This window comes from Apteryx rowi, unplaced genomic scaffold, assembly GCF_003343035.1.
Source record: "Apteryx rowi isolate R43461 unplaced genomic scaffold, aptRow1 scaffold_93, whole genome shotgun sequence".
Lineage (NCBI taxonomy): Eukaryota > Metazoa > Chordata > Aves > Apterygiformes > Apterygidae > Apteryx > Apteryx rowi.
In genome coordinates this window covers 562,746-578,111 of record NW_020451238.1, presented here as the reverse complement: position 1 = coordinate 578,111, position 15,366 = coordinate 562,746, and the positions used below count along the sequence as shown (strand labels likewise).

Genomic DNA, 15,366 nt, shown 5'->3' with positions numbered 1-15,366 from the left:
GGCGCGGGCCGGTCCCGGCCGCCCCGGGCGAGCAGCGAGGCGGCGGCAGGCCGAGGCGGAGCAGGCGGCCGTAGCGCGGGCTGAGTCACGCCCGGCGAGCCCGGCTTTTCCTGTTTGCCTGTCATCTGTTGATCGCGCTGATTTTTCCCCCTCCTTTCCTTTTCTGCCAGGGATGACCTCTAAGGATGCTTCAGGTGAAACTAATAGTGACCGGAGACGACTTTGGCTATTGTCCTCGGAGGAACCAAGGCATCGTGGACTGTTTCCTGGCTGGAGCCGTGTCCAACGTGTCCCTCCTAGTCAATGGAAGTGCGGCAGCGGATGCGGCCGGGCTGGCGAGGAGGTAAGCTGCTTTCGTTTTACAGCCCCCGTAGCAGCACTGTGTCACAGCCCAGGCTGCTGGAAGAAAACCGAATCCCCGGCACCTTTGCTAAGACTCTTCAAACACCACCGCTGACCTGCAAATCGTACCCATAATGGTTCTTCCTCTAGCATTAGCCGTTTGCTGCACGTTTTCTTCCTCAGGAAATAGCTACTTCCACAAGTTGCTCGGTATGGTTTGGGTTTGTTGGTCTTTCTCTTGCCAGACTGCTGAAAGATGTACCCTCAGAATAAAAGTCCACATTACATGCCGTGGCCAAGCTAAAACTATTAGAGCATAGAAGCATTAGTTTTAAAATATGGTTCAATTTGATGCATTTTAGCCAGGCTGAACACAGGATTGGCCAGGTTCATTGTAGAATCAGGAACAGATATAATTCTGCAAGTACAAAACACACAGTTTTGRGTGGTGGAAAACTTGACTTGGCAAGAAAAAGCACCCCAACATATCTATTAATTTTAGGCTTGATAAATCCCTTTAAAAAAACCACACGCATAAAAAGTGTGACAGAACCTTGTACCTGCCTCGTATCTTCGACCTTTACTCTCTCAGGGACTTTTCAGAGGTTGCTGCCACGGCTGGCTCTGTAACAAATCAAATGATATGTGTGGTTCTCGTGGACTAGCACAGCAAATCCTTTAATAGGAAGCATTACTTGTATTTAGCAGGTAAAACCTAGCTAATGCTTCAGCTCAGTGTGCACTTGGAAGCAGAGGTATATCCTGAAAGAGAGCAGCAGGGCTGGAAAACAATTTAGGAAAACAAAAGAGGAAGAGCAGAACTGGGACTAGAAGGCCCGAGACCTTAGGTCTTAAATCTAGCTGCTGCAAGGGACAGTTTTACGAGAGTCGCACTTTGTTCCCCTTGTGCCTCTCTCCCCATGCTGGCTGTGCTCGTAGCAGTACTTGTGAATTGTTTGCTGTCTGTAGCTTTTCTGATGAGAATGATTGGCACAGGGTGGAGGAGGAAAGCCAGGGTATGGTGTTTGGAGCAAACTGGTCTTTAAAAAAGGTTAGAGATAACATTGAGATGGGAACCACCTCTGGGTTGATAAAGGGAAAAGCAAGGCTAGGCACAWCACTGCTGAAATGCCTAAAATCCTGTCAGTAGATGAAACAAAATATAAATCAGGGAGATAAAAACAGTTCTTCTCCCAGATACAGCAGCACCATGAAACCCTTTAAGCCCTGAAGCTCTGGTAGTGCTGTTTGCTATTCTAGCCCTGGTCTTTAGCAGGCTTTTAAATATAGAATCCACCTGGCCTCATTTCTTTAGCCAGAAAGTAGGCTATATAATCAGAGGTTTAAAAAGCATCTTTGAATGCAGGTCATGACACTTGTCCCAGCATCTGATCCAGGTGTGAAAAGCCAGGTTGGAGGACAGGTGACAGCAGAAGCTATGACCTGCTGCTGCAACTTCATTCTTTTGGGGGGTAGTTTTGGAATGGGTTTTTCGTTGCCATTTGGGAATGAAATGGATTTAAATCCATTTTTGAGACTATAAGCTGGGTGACTTTGGGAATATCTGTTAGCACTGAAGATCAACAGGCCAGGTTCTGCAATCATTCATTTGTGCAAATAACTCTCTGCAGCTATATTCGCTCCTACCCATGCAGGGGGGAAGCATTTTCCGATCTGGAGCATTCTCCAGTGCAAGCCCCGAATCAGGTGCTGCTGGAACCTATGCACTAAACTAGCATCTGACCATGTAAACAAACTTATCTCACCCCTGAGATATTTGTTCCTCCACTGCAAAGATTCAGGCAAACTTTCTGTGGAGATAGACATCTAGTGGGTCAGACTTAGTAAAAGCCTTATTGAATTCTCCACTAAAACAACCTCATCTTGCTGGGCTATGATGCAAGAAAAACAAAAATGGGAAAGTATCACTGCCTTGCCACTGCTGGTGTTGTCTCCCATCCCACTGTGAATATTAAAGCTTTGCAACATTTTGATTTTTGTGGGGATGAAAGTCTGCCCTGTTTTCCCTTGCCCTTCCTCCACAGTTACTCGTCTAAACAAGTACCAAATATATATGCTTAATTCCATGGTGAAGCTTTCAGCCTGCAACCAGACAGTGGTGTAATCTAGGAGACTGGCTCTATCATGAGTTGAGAGAAAAGGTTTGGAATAAGTGGCTTGTTCTTTCCTGTGGCACATTCTAGTGTTGTGAGTTTTTGGTCTTTTGTACATGTGGCACAAGRATTTTGTCAGTGTTTGAGTGTTTCTGTGGCTTGTGAAGGTTATCTGAGTCCTTCTTAATTAACTGGCTATGACATGGTTGCTTGCCATTGCAGGTCTTGAGCTCTCTCCCCTCACTTGATCTTCAGTTAATTGCATATAAGCAAAGCTAATTAGTAAGGAGAAGGCTTTTCTTGCAGGATGGTCTTTCTTAAGCTCATGCTGCCCTGAAATGTTAGGACTCAGCATCCTTCAGAAAGAAACACAGTTCCCCTGGAATTTCATTCTTCTCTTTGTTTTCACAGTAATTTTGTAGGCCTCTGGGTATACCATCTGTTGCCTTGTGTTTTGGTTGGAAGACTTGGCAGAAATGTGATGGCAGTCAGCAGACCTTTGTACCAGCTGAATCACAAACTAATTGCAATAGAGCAGAATCAAGCAGTAAATAACACACCTTCCCTAACATTCAGGCTCTGAATCTTGGGCTTTTCTCATTCGCTGTCAGAACTGAGCTAAAGGAAGGGTTCCACCCCCTGCAGGCAAAAATACCTAGTTTCAGTAGAGGCCTGGTTCATCACCACACTACAAACGTATTAATAGCAACTGCTAGCTCAGTGCACAACCGGAGCAGCAGAAGGGAGAACAGACTCCCATTGTGGTTTTTTTCAGTAACTCAAAACTTTCCTCTTTTAAGGGGCAGAGACCAAATGTGACTTCCTGGTTATCCACGTAATGTAATCTTGGTTGCATATGTATCAGGCACCACCTTGAAGTCAGCCAGTCTCTTCCTAGTTCCTCTTTCAGAGCCTTTCCTGAAGATTGGAAGGATTGTTTCGTTACCTAAAGTGAGTGGGTCCCTTCATTCTTCCTTAGAAATGGAAATACGGAGATAGCAGGAATACAGCAGTCTATGATTGATTACCACCGTATTTTCTTCCCTCCTTTATCAGCCACCTCAGTTGTGACCGAGTATTGGGACCCTTCCAGATGCTTACATCCAAATACTTGATGAAGAGCGACKTATTTTAGAACACAGCCTCAGTCTTCCTGGGGTTTTTGCAGCTCAAATGCTGAACATCAGCTACACAAAAGCTGAAACCCCTGCAACATCTGGGTACATTTAAAGGAAGAATCTAACAAAACCACATTTAGTTGCTGTCTATGTTTTCACTTCCTTTCCCATCAACACTAATTGCAAAATGTGTGTGTAAATTGTGACTTAATTCTGACCCTCCCGGTCAACATCTGACTAGTCTAGAAGTCTCTCATGCTTTCTCATCACCGTTTTATCTGGCTGTTAATCACATGGCAGACAGTTACACTGGTGAACTGTTTGGATTGGGAGTAGGGGGTTTCCTACTCTGAGGCCTTAAATGAGAATCCCAGATCAAATTAACTTTACTGGCGACAGCACTCTTTGCTGATGCAAGTTCATGGACACAAGAGTTTCAGCTGATACAAAGATGTAATTAAAAAGAAAGCCACAGCCCTAAGCAATGTTATGGTACCAGTTCCTAACAGTGCAGAGGCTTTTGAGTGTTTCTGCCAGCAGGAATAAGTCCTTAGCACTAATGGAGCAAGACAAGATGCTATTTGATGAAAGACAGTTAGATGTTATGTTACAGTTTGTTAGAGGGTGAAAGTGGGGGAAAAAATTATGCAAATGCCCACAGAGAGAAACTAAGAGGTACTCTTCTTCCCACAGAGCACAGCCTTGCTTTGTCTGTTTGCAGACATTTGGATGTTTACTGGAGCAGGATGTCTGGATACATGAGGCTCTTAATTGCATCACACTTGTGCTGAAAGCTGACAAGCCAGTAATTTCCCTGATAAGGATACAAACAGGATGTTGAAGGTGAGATCTGTTTGCTCACCAAGGAAAAGGATAGGTGCCATGCTTATCCCAGAGTGTGCACGATGGACCAAGACCATGAAATCTGAGCTCAGGGAATTGCAAAATGCCAGCAGCCGGCACAGCTGCTCCCAGGAGCACAGGGACTGCAGGGTCCCTGCTGTGGCCAGGCAGGAGCCAGGGCACTAACTCATCCGCCAAGCACAGAGATGTGCAGCAAAGCTGGCGGGCATTTTAAAAGAGTGACTCAGTGCAGTGACATACTGTTCCCAGGGACCCTTTACTGCTGAGGATATGAATGAGCAGGAATTGCAGCTGTACAGAAGCCTGTTGCCTCAGCAGAGACTTTTGTTCAAAGCACTCACATGGCAAAACAAGCAACTACTTGAAAAGGAAGCAGTTTAGCTGATTGTATTCCCTCTCCCTGTTTGATAGCTGGGCTGGGCTTGTTGACCAGGAAATCTTTCAGACTCAATTCCTTATTGCCCCTCCCTTGCTAGCATTTGTCATAAATATATCTCCTTCCCCACCACCACTAAGGGGATGCTGAGCAGAAAACCAGAGCCAAGCTGGCTTCAACAGCTACCTTTCTCTCAGTGGAAATAGCTCACAAACGGACTTGCTTTAGTGGCTGCAGAACCTGTTTGCCTGAATCTCATTTCAGCAAACTAACATACAGCCCAATCTAATGCCCCTTGTGCTGCTGGAGCATGTGCTTGCATTCCTAGACACGATCCTTCAGCTTTATCAAGAGTGAACTGGACCCATGTACTAAGTCCCCTTCACCTCTGTGTGTTCTCCAGGGCAGTGAGACAGGATTGCAAACATCTAGGCGTGGATCTCTGAACAAATCATGGGAAGGTGGTTGGCACTTAGAGCAAGCGAATCTACCAGCTTACTGGTAGAGCTTTGTGTTGGCATCCATCACTTTGTGTTAGCAGTATAGCTGTTACTGCAACGCTTTTATTGAAGAAGCTGTTGCTTGAAGCTCAGTGCCAATCCCTTTGCTTTGGATCCTGGGTGGATCAATTAGCAGTTACACCTGACTGGCACAGACCAGCAGTGCTCATCCTGTCCCTTCCATAAAGGAGGGCTTGGGCAGAGGACTGGGTATGAAGCTGAACTCAGGACAGCTGAGCTCTGCTCCCAATGTGGCATCACATGCTATATAAGCTGTTTGAGCTGCTGGTCTCTTCTGCAATTTTTCAAGCAATAAAATAGCAGATACTTTACTGTTTTAGAAAGAGCTGGGCAACTATAAAATATGTGCGTGTAGAGGAAATGGTTTCTGCGCCCTGCTGAAAATGAGGTTCTTCCAGGATGTTCCCATAAACTGACTTTTCTCCCTGCCTTTCTACTGTACAGTGTACCTTGGCGTTGTTCTTTGGTTGCAGAAGCTACTTTTCAGTGGTGAGGGGCACTTGAGGGGAAGCGTTAGGTCCAGTGCCTATCATACTAAGTGGAAAAAAGTCTGTTGGTTCAGCTTTGAGGGGCTCTTTCCAAGCCTCTGGCCAGCATAGAGCATGCCTGGAGCCCTGTGTCCAGGCACAGCCCAGATACTGCCATAATGCTTGATGTTTTGCTCATGTTTTCATCCCATTGTACTTGGGACCTGAAAATGCTTGTGCAGTGTCCAGACTGTTAGGAATGAACCCAGGGCAGCAGGGCATTTGGTGCTGATTAGGGGGAACAAGTGGGAAATGCACAAATGTGATACAAGAAAATGCTAGCTAGCTGCCGAACCCTTCTGTGCCAGCCACATGGCCTGCCTTCCCACATCCTCACGGCTTTCCCTGCATGCCTGCTCCTCTGCATCTCCCACAGATGAATTCCTCTGAACAACTTTCTCGTGCTGTTTTGCATTTTGGTTTCAATGCCCATACCCCAGAGCCGTTAAACTTTAGCAGTTCCGCTTTAGATGCGTGGAAAGTCTATCAAACAGCCAGGACTGACCAACTCCAAGAGAAAACTATTAAGATATTCAGCTGGTGTTAGCCAAAGCTCTGAAACATGCTCTCCTGTTACAGTTAGCCTCTCCCCTTACAGCGAGAACAAGGGCAGCTCTCTACACTTCCACATTCTGCACATTCCCCACTCTGGGCTGGTTTYGGAGCCGTTCCTCCGCCTGAGCTAATGTTACACAGCGCAGTGCTTGGCTCCCTGGCGCCCCACACCTGTCGGGGGGCTTGCCTTTTCCTGGAAATAGCTCCCTTCACAGCGTTTGAGGCACTGCGCAGTTGGAGGGTCGTTCATTCGATGCCCCTGGGAGACAACACTGAGAGGCTCAGCTGTTCTTTTTTTTCTTGCCCTCCCACAACATTCAAGGAGAGTGCTCAACAAAATATCTCCCATCTGCTGATTCACGGTGACACATGAATCTTCTCCTTGCAGACAGCAGTGGCTGTGGTGCAAACAGAGCTATCAGCTGATGCAGTCAGAGCTTCCCAGAGATACGATAAAGAATCTGGGGCAGATTTCTAAAAAGCCAAGCTCCCCCCTTGCTTTTGGGCTTGGGCAAGGTACACAGCAGGCCACAGGATGGGGGAGAAGTCCTCCTGCCACAGCACCCTTATGCACTGCAGATGCCTCCTGCCCTGCCATCAGCCTCTTGTGAGCTTCTCAGTATAATGCTTAAGGGCTCCCGCTCCCGATGACAGCATCTTCCCATTCCTGTATTTCAAAGCAGCACTTTGGCCACCCCAGGAGGATTTCCAGAAGCGGTAGTGAAACTTTGCACAGAGCTGAGCACTCACAGTTCCTGTCTCTGTTGTAGGGGAAGCCACAGCACACCCTGAAGAAGGAGACACCAGCACACTGCAAAGCCCTGTGGCTGACAGGAGCTCTGCAGATACAATAGCTCTTGATAATTTTTTTTCTTTTTTATGTTGCAGTCACTAGCAAGTTGGAGTCTTGTGATTCCTTAGCAAGGCTCTGCACTTACACTGTCAGCCTCCTGCTGTAGTCCTACCTCCGTGCTAGAAAGATGCTATTTCGTACAGCTTAGCCTTGTCACTCAGTCAGCCATCATCTGCACAGGCAGACAAACTTGGGCACTGTGGGCAGTTTCAGCCCCAGCCTCTTGGGTCAGGTTATCCTTAAACTCAGCCAGCTTTTACACTTGGAGTGTGTGCTATTGCCGTAACAGCTGCCTGCCATAGGCACTGTCTGTAACTGGATTCTGTTTAAGGGCAGCTTTAAAAGAAGTTCTCCAGAAATGTCTCATAAATGTCGCATCTTTAATAGGGTAAACAAATCAAGGGAATTTCTAGCAAGAGCTAATGAAGTGCTTTAGAAAAGGGGTTGCAAGGTGCAGATTCCCTCCCATAGTCTCTAGTGACTGCAGGGGAGTTTCTCAGTCTGAGATCTCATAGCTGCTCCCTCCACACAGCTCACAGCATGAGAACAGAACTGGGGGGGTCTCACAGACTGGCCCTTGGCAGACAGCGCAGGATTGTTACCTGGAGATACTCTGCTCTGGGTTAGTCTTGTCCTGCTCTCCTTTCTAGGAGAGCAGCAAAAAAAGGCACTTCAGTGCGTAGAGCAACAAAACTTTTTAGCTCAATCTAGCTCTTTCACTGAAACCTTTGGCCACAGTGAGGGAGGTGGAGGTGCAAAATTTAACAGATATTTCATTCCTGCTGCAGATACAACATCCCAATAGGCCTGCACGCCAACCTCTCTGAGGGCTCTCCTGTCTGTGAAGTGCTCAAGACTAACTCTTCTCTGCTTAACCAAGATGGATTCTTTCATGGGAAAATGGGATTCAGAACAGCTCTATCAAAAGGTCTCCTGAAAATGTCAGAGGTAGGAGAAAAAGCCACATACAACTTGCTTTTCTGATGTAACTCACCCTGCACTGATCCCAGCACATAACAGTTGAAGATCTTTCCCAGGTCCCAACCTGGAGTAAGCTTAGAGATGAATCTATAGACTGTATTGTCTGGTCAGCAGGAGCTGCCTAATTCTGCCACTAAGCTGCTCTGCAGCGCTGAACAACTCGTTCCTCTCTGTTATGCTTCAGTGACCATATACATTGATGTGCTGTAACTGCTTAGCTGGAGGGGTGGGCGGAGGGGCATGGGAACAGATACTCGCAAAGAGCTTGGAGATCAGCAAAAGGAAAATGCAAGAGAAGTGCTAAGTAGGGGCTAAGTAGGCTTTGCATCACGTTGTGAGACGCCTCTGTTTCCCGGGGAAGTGGGCCATTCTCACCTCATAGTCTACCAGGATGGTGGAGTTCTGGTGACCAAAACTGCTTATGGGTTTGGGCACCCATTTCCCCATTCATTTTATAGGGAAATAGGTATCCAAATACCATAGGTATTTTTGAAAATCCCAGCCTCTGTGCCATCTATGTAGCTAGTGCTATAAGATGACCTGCACATAGGAGAGGCCCTGGGGGACCCAACAGCATGGCATGCCCATTTATACACCACAGTACTTTGTGCCTCCCAGGGCCAGGTCCCAGATGCTCACAGTGGCCAGTGAGGTCTCCAGCAACTCCCTCACACTCTTCTGATCTCTGCACTGCTGAGAGGTCTTTTTCTACCCTTTTTCTGCTGCATAGGTGAAGCAGGAGCTAAAGGCGCAGGTGGAGCTGTTCCGGGAACTAACAGGCCACCTACCTCCTCACATGGATGGGCACCAACATGTTCATGTCCTACCAGGTAAGAAGGGATTTCTCTTCTTCCCAGCCCCAAAGGATGAGACACAGTTGGCTCAGGGGGAACTCCCCTCACCATAGCTTGATTTGGGCAATAAACCTCACCATTGCTCCATAATTCCAATTTAAAACCTGGGCCCTGAGGAGACAGTCCTGCTTGGGCCCAAATTGGCTGCTGCATGACCTGGGTCTTCCTGTAGCAATGCAAGGGGATTAACAGCACAAATTGCCCAGCTTGCACCTACTCCTCCAAGAACTGATAATTCATTTCAACTTTTCTCCTAATTCCATGCTTCTGCCACCATGGAAGGAGGCAGAGCAAGGCCCTTGGCAGCCTGGCCAGTTTAAAATACTCAGGCAGGAATCTGAAATGCTCAACTTTGTGATTTTACTGTTCATTAGCTTTCTGTAGTGCTAAAAAGCTGTAGACTTCTTTTAGCCTCATTTTATCAGCATCAGCTATGAAACACTTGTCCTTGAAGGCATCAAGCCAGGAGAAAGGGAAATCCTATCATCTTTTCATCAGGGATGGGAGCTCAGAGGTATGAGTGTGGGACAGATGTGCCACTAATTATGCATTTGGAAACCCTCCCTTGTCCTGTCTGGTTCTGGGGCCTTCCTCTGCCAGCAGCTGTGGCTTGGATGGTTGTGCAGAAGTCAGATCAGGGCATCATTTTGCCTCCTTCAGTCAATTAATCTGATCCCCCACATGCATTCAGGGCTTGTTTCTGGCACTTCCCCTATCTCGGTGGCTTTACTAAGCTACAGGGATTACACACCACACATGATAGCTCAGTTCCTGCTCCCTCTCCTCTTGGCATGGTGGGGAGTGTGTGGTTGGGAAGGGAACAAGAGAGCTTGTACCCAGGTAGGGCAGCTAGGTCATCTCATCCCCTACCCTCCTACCATCAAACACAGCCCATGCTGCAGTCTGTGCTCAGAAGCGTATGTGGAGTCTTTCTCGTGGGGGAAGAGCGGGGAGACATTTTGCACTATGTTTTGCAGACATGTTAGCATTAATAAAGGCTGAAAAGAGCTAGGGAAAACAATGATGTTCAGAGCTGAGGGAAGAAGGGACCCATCCTACAAATCTACCTCTAGTGTTGTCTGCTAATGCTTTCTTAAAGTAATAAAGGTTATTAATTTTGGAGGTCACTTCAATGAGAGGAAGCAATCAGGTTGCATTTAGAAGAAAGAATGCTTTCTGGCTCTCCAAGATGATTAATCCTGAGGAGAAAGATTGTAGTACTAGCCACGCAAGCAGAGGAAGGAATTACACGGGGCCTTCTGAGGCAGTGACAGCAGTGCTCAGCATTGCGAATGCGCCGATGTGCCTGCATGCACTTTGGAGGATGTGGTTCAATCCACTCCTCTGCCAGAGCCCTGGTGCTGGCATCAGCAGGCAGGGGGGGGCAGGAAATGGAGTACAGCTGCTGAGAGGGCTGGAGAGCTTTTTGTTTCTGTTAGTCACTCAGGGTAACCATAATTAGTTGAGTGTGCCCTCTCTCAAATACAAGTCAGCAGGCCACAGGACTGTTCCTGGGGTTTAGAATTTGGTCTCTGGCTTCTGAGTCCAAATTCAGTCCCATCTCCCAGCAGGCCGGGGGAGGCACAAGTCCTGCCAGCAGAGGCTGAGAGCTGGAACACAAGCCTCCTTTCAGGCAGACTGACTCATCCAGCAGCGAGGAAAGCCTTTCTGCAGGTGGAACTGATGCAAAGGCACTTCTGAGTAAACTTGCACCCTTGAGAACAAGTTGTATCAGGACAACCTGGGCTGTGTCTGACCTGTAGGGCTGATGCTCTACATTGCCAAATTAACCACTCAGATTAAAGCTGGTAGCTCTTTCAAGTACTAGAGTAAGAACTGTATCCTATCAATTGCATTTCCTGACCAGTCTCCGACTGCAGGCCTTAGCTTGCTTTCCACAGTTGGCAATATCTTTGCCCCCATTTTCCAAGTGAGGTCATTGTGGTACAGAGATGGAAAACTTGGTGAGCAAAAATCCAGATCTCCCCACTCCAGCACTCAGCTCCCTCTGGATGAAACTGCTTTTGGTAATTTTCCCTCATAACAAATCTGGCTGTCCAGTGACTTGATGAAGAATTTGTTCCTGATAGTGCAAAGGCACCTAAGCTGCACTCTAGGACCAGAGTCACTAACTTAGAAGGGGTTGCTGGATCAGATGCTTAGCCCTGAGAGGGAAGCTAAGGCAGCTTGTTGAGAAGCTTAGCAGATGTTGGAAGAGTAATGTTACTCCTTCTACTAGAAGTCCCTCCCTGTAACACTGTGCTTTAGGTGGGGGAAGTGTTCTAGGGACTCCTGTCCAGATGACTTTCAGCAGAAAGAGAAGCTAAAGGGGATTGTATTTTTTTAAACATAGAAGGGAAAGACATCTTTGTGCTAACAGCTTGCTGGGGAGACGATGAGTTGGTTATCTGATTTGTGACTAAATTGTCTGTTTTTCACTTGTAGAGGTCAGGCATGTATTTGCACAAGTGTTAGAAGAATATGGGATTGAGTACACACGTGTCCCAGTAGAACCAGGTCTTCATAAGTGTGACTGGATTGCACCATCTCTGATGGACTTCTATCGGGGAGTAGAAGAAGATTCTCTTAACACAGTGGATGTGTTTACAAGGCATGGAATAAGGTAAGACAGGCATTACTCATTCTTGTTAAGATAAGAATCCTTGATAAGAGCTTATCAGCTCTCAATAACATCTTTCCAGGATGCAAGAGCATTTCTCTCTCCACTTTGGGGCTGATGAGATTCAGCATGAGTACAAATCTGCAGGGAGGCACTAGGGCTTAGTATGTAGTTTTGTTTGAACAGAGATGACTCCCTTCTCACCTGAAAGAGATTGTTCCTTTCAGGGTATGTTTCTCAGCCTTTCTAATTAAGTAGCATTAGGCTGGCACCTGGGACAGTAGGAGGCTGAAGCTCTATATCAACGCTGGAAATTTAAAAGATTTAGGGAAAGTTTTCCAAAAAATAACTTTTAACATCCCTGGATAGCAGAGAAAGTGTTGTAAGTAGCAGGAAAGAGACTCATTGGAAACAAATGCTTGTTATTAACAGCAGGCAAGAAGATGAGAGAGCTTGCAGTATAACAGCAGGGGATTGCTGGCCTAAGCAAACAGTCTTGCCTATATCTTGCACCTTACTGGGGTCAATACCAAAAAAACTCAGCCCTTCCCCCCACTATCATACTTCCTTTAAAAGCTTAAATTGAACAATGTTTTATGGAGGAAAGATGTTTTAGTTGAGACTCTTACAGTCATCTATCCTATCCTTTATAGCAGATTTCTTTCTCAGTCCACTGTATTCTCTTGTATCTTAGTAAATTTGTTTAGTATAACAATTGTTCTCAAGTACTGCTCCCTTCTAAACACACTAGTAAGAGTCTAGTATTTCACCATTGCTGTGTTAGGTAGAACATACATATTGAACCCATTTCTGAGCAAGAGAAGGACATAGCAATTCATAGAGCAGTTAAGCAAGAAAGAGATTGCAAACCTACCTTTTTGAGCAGTTTCATTACAGTGACAGTACTGGGGATTCACACACTCCAGGGCTCCTGAGGCCTTCTTCCCCACCTTGTACTTTACCAAAAGAGCAGAGTCAGTGTGCCTCACAGAAGAGGTGTCTCCAGAAGATCTCCTCTCCTAGCAGGCCAGAGATCCTTAGGGGCAGCCACCAAGGCACTGCTTGCTGCTTTATAACCTCCCATAGCACCACCCCTCCTTGATGCTCTGCACCTGCATCCTGCATGGAAAACCTGCAGTTGGTCAGCAAATGCTTAATTGATTCCACTTCTTCTCCCGGTGGGGGAGGCTAAATGGGACAAATTGTTATAAAAGAAATACACACATCTCTAAGACTTCTAGGAGAATGGAAAGAGCTGAAGTCAAAGTCAGCTAAAGTCAAAGGGAACCCAACCCTTGCAACTCAACTTCTGCAGCTGTGCAAAGGGGTTTTGCACAGAGCCCCCTTAGTTCAGCTGATGTGACACTGGAGAGGGCAAGACTCTGCATAACAGTGATGCTTTATGGAATTTAATCACAGCCTCTCACTTGCTTTCTCTCTAGCTGTGTAGAATCTTCAGTAATAATAATGTTCTGCCCAGTGTTTTGTCTTTTAAGTAGTTTTGACTCTGATACATGCTTGGAGAGTGATTTGTTAGCTGGGTGGTTTCCACTTTATTTCAGTCACTTCTTTTGTTTCCACTTAGTCAAGGGTTGTTATTTGGAGATGGTTATTATTCAAGTTTTAATTGGCCTATCAATAGTAAATTATTTTGATAGGGTATAATTTCTCAGTTGAGTGATAGCCTTCCCTTCTGTGCCAATAAGGTGCACCTGTAAGTTCACAGATGCCAAACAACCCTGTTCTGTGACACAGTGTCACACGTAACTGGAGTAGTAACAGAAATGTTTTGGGGCTTTGCTGGGACCATCTGCCAGACTGCAGAACTACAGCTTTAAATAGTATCACAGACTTGAAAATAAGGAAAGGAAAAGCACTGTTACTTGCTTGTAGTTATGTTTTTTCCTTTTGTTTATAGTTAGAAGTTTATAATAACTTGATAACATGAAGACTTTTTTTCTCTGTTGTTATCTTAAATTTTAGGTTAACTTTAATTCCTCATCCAATAAATGTAGCACACCTGTCTAGCTACCTATCATTAATGCTAATTTCCATGTTCCCTCCTCTGCCTACAGGTGGCCTAACATTTACATAGGTTTGAGTACCATGGGTAAGAACATGTCTGTGAGTAACATCTGGAGTGCCATCGACACTGCCATTGGGGATTTCACTTCCAAGGTGCCCTCACCTGCACACCCGAATCCACAGAGCAGGACAGTAACAATTGAGCTGATGGTACATCCAGGGTACCCGAGCGTCCCACCCATCGGCGGCTGCGGGGAAGGACCAGATGACTTCTCACAGTCCTGGGAACGCCTGCACGAACTCCAGACTTTAATCAAGCCAGAGCTGCAGAGCCACTACAAAACCAGGAACATTCAGCTCTGTTCATTCAAAGATATTTAAATAAACAAGCATACATACATATATATATTTGTACTCTGAAGACATGCAGTTGGTAATATCCCAAGAACCTAAACCATTGTTACCACTGTTTGTACTACTTCCTGATACAGCTGATGGGAGCTGTGAACGGCTGGGAACAGCATAAGGACGTTCAGGGAAGGAGAGCCACCTGAACCCTGTAAGCATCTGTGAGCAGTATCACAGAACAGCTAGCCCTAACTGGCATTTTTTAAGCCACGGCAGCTGCTTTGAATGTGACAAATCTCTTCTGCATCACCCACTCCCACACCGTTCCAGTGCAGCGTAGCAGCCGAGGCCTAACCATCCTACCAGATTTCAGTTCTGGCCAGCACAACGGCAAGCAGCACGAACGCGCACACTGATGTTAGACCAAGGAGCACTTACAGCAGTTTGTGATCTTTTCTTTGTGAGAAAACTACTCCCCTTAACTGCAAAAAGAAACACGTGGTAAGGAGCAAAGGCTGCTCCTTGTAGGGTGCCCGGGGAGGCCTGGCAACCTCCGTTGTTAGGGTTTCTTTTAAGTACTTGGACAGACAGTCCTGATTTGGTGCTTGGTTCCCCCCACACGCACATTCGTGCCTGCACATTTATGGCAAGGGGTGCGTTATTTCAGACCATTTCCCTGGTCAGAGCAATTAGAGCTGTTTTAGCCCAGCCTGCAGTCATACTCCATGTAAGTCCTCAGCCAGACAGAGGTAGTTACAGTTCTATTTATGTTGCCTCTTGGCATTCAGCCATCACAGGAAAGTAGCATCAATGACAGCCTTTTCAGAGAGGCTTTTTCTTTTCTTTTTTTTTGGATGACTTTGCAAGAAAGCAACTGTTGACCCATCTGCTATTTCAGTCACTGCTGCCTATAAGAGCTCACCAGCAACTGTTAACGCACTGCCCACTGCCTTTCATGAAAAATGCGTGGGAGGGCTGTGTACCTACCATGAGTAAGTTTTCAAGCCTGGAGAAGGCCCTTGTATTTCCATTTTTATTCCTTCCATGAAAGCATTCAAAATTCAACAAACCCTGGTAATTTGCTGTATTAAGGTTATGCTGCAGTTTCCTCTGTAGTCCTGTTTCATTCACCTGTAACTTCCTGCCACGCTACGACGGTTCACTCGCTCGTCACTTCCTCAGAGAAAAAATCTTCTTTTAGATTATTCATACTCACTGTCCTCTCAAAAGGGATCTATTTAATATCATATTTTTTAATGTTAAAAACT

General features: G+C 46.2%; 1 protein-coding gene across 1 annotated transcript; it reads left to right on the top strand.

Moving 5' to 3' along the window:
- Positions 1 to 31: 31 nt before the first annotated feature.
- YDJC (YdjC chitooligosaccharide deacetylase homolog) lies at positions 32 to 14,154 on the top strand. Its single transcript, XM_026091826.1, has 5 exons — positions 32 to 343; positions 8,059 to 8,218; positions 8,982 to 9,081; positions 11,551 to 11,728; positions 13,801 to 14,154. The coding sequence occupies exons 1-5, from the start codon at positions 186 to 188 to the stop codon at positions 14,129 to 14,131; spliced, it is 927 nt and encodes a 308-aa protein (XP_025947611.1). The 5' UTR covers positions 32 to 185; the 3' UTR covers positions 14,132 to 14,154.
- Positions 14,155 to 15,366: the final 1,212 nt, after the last annotated feature.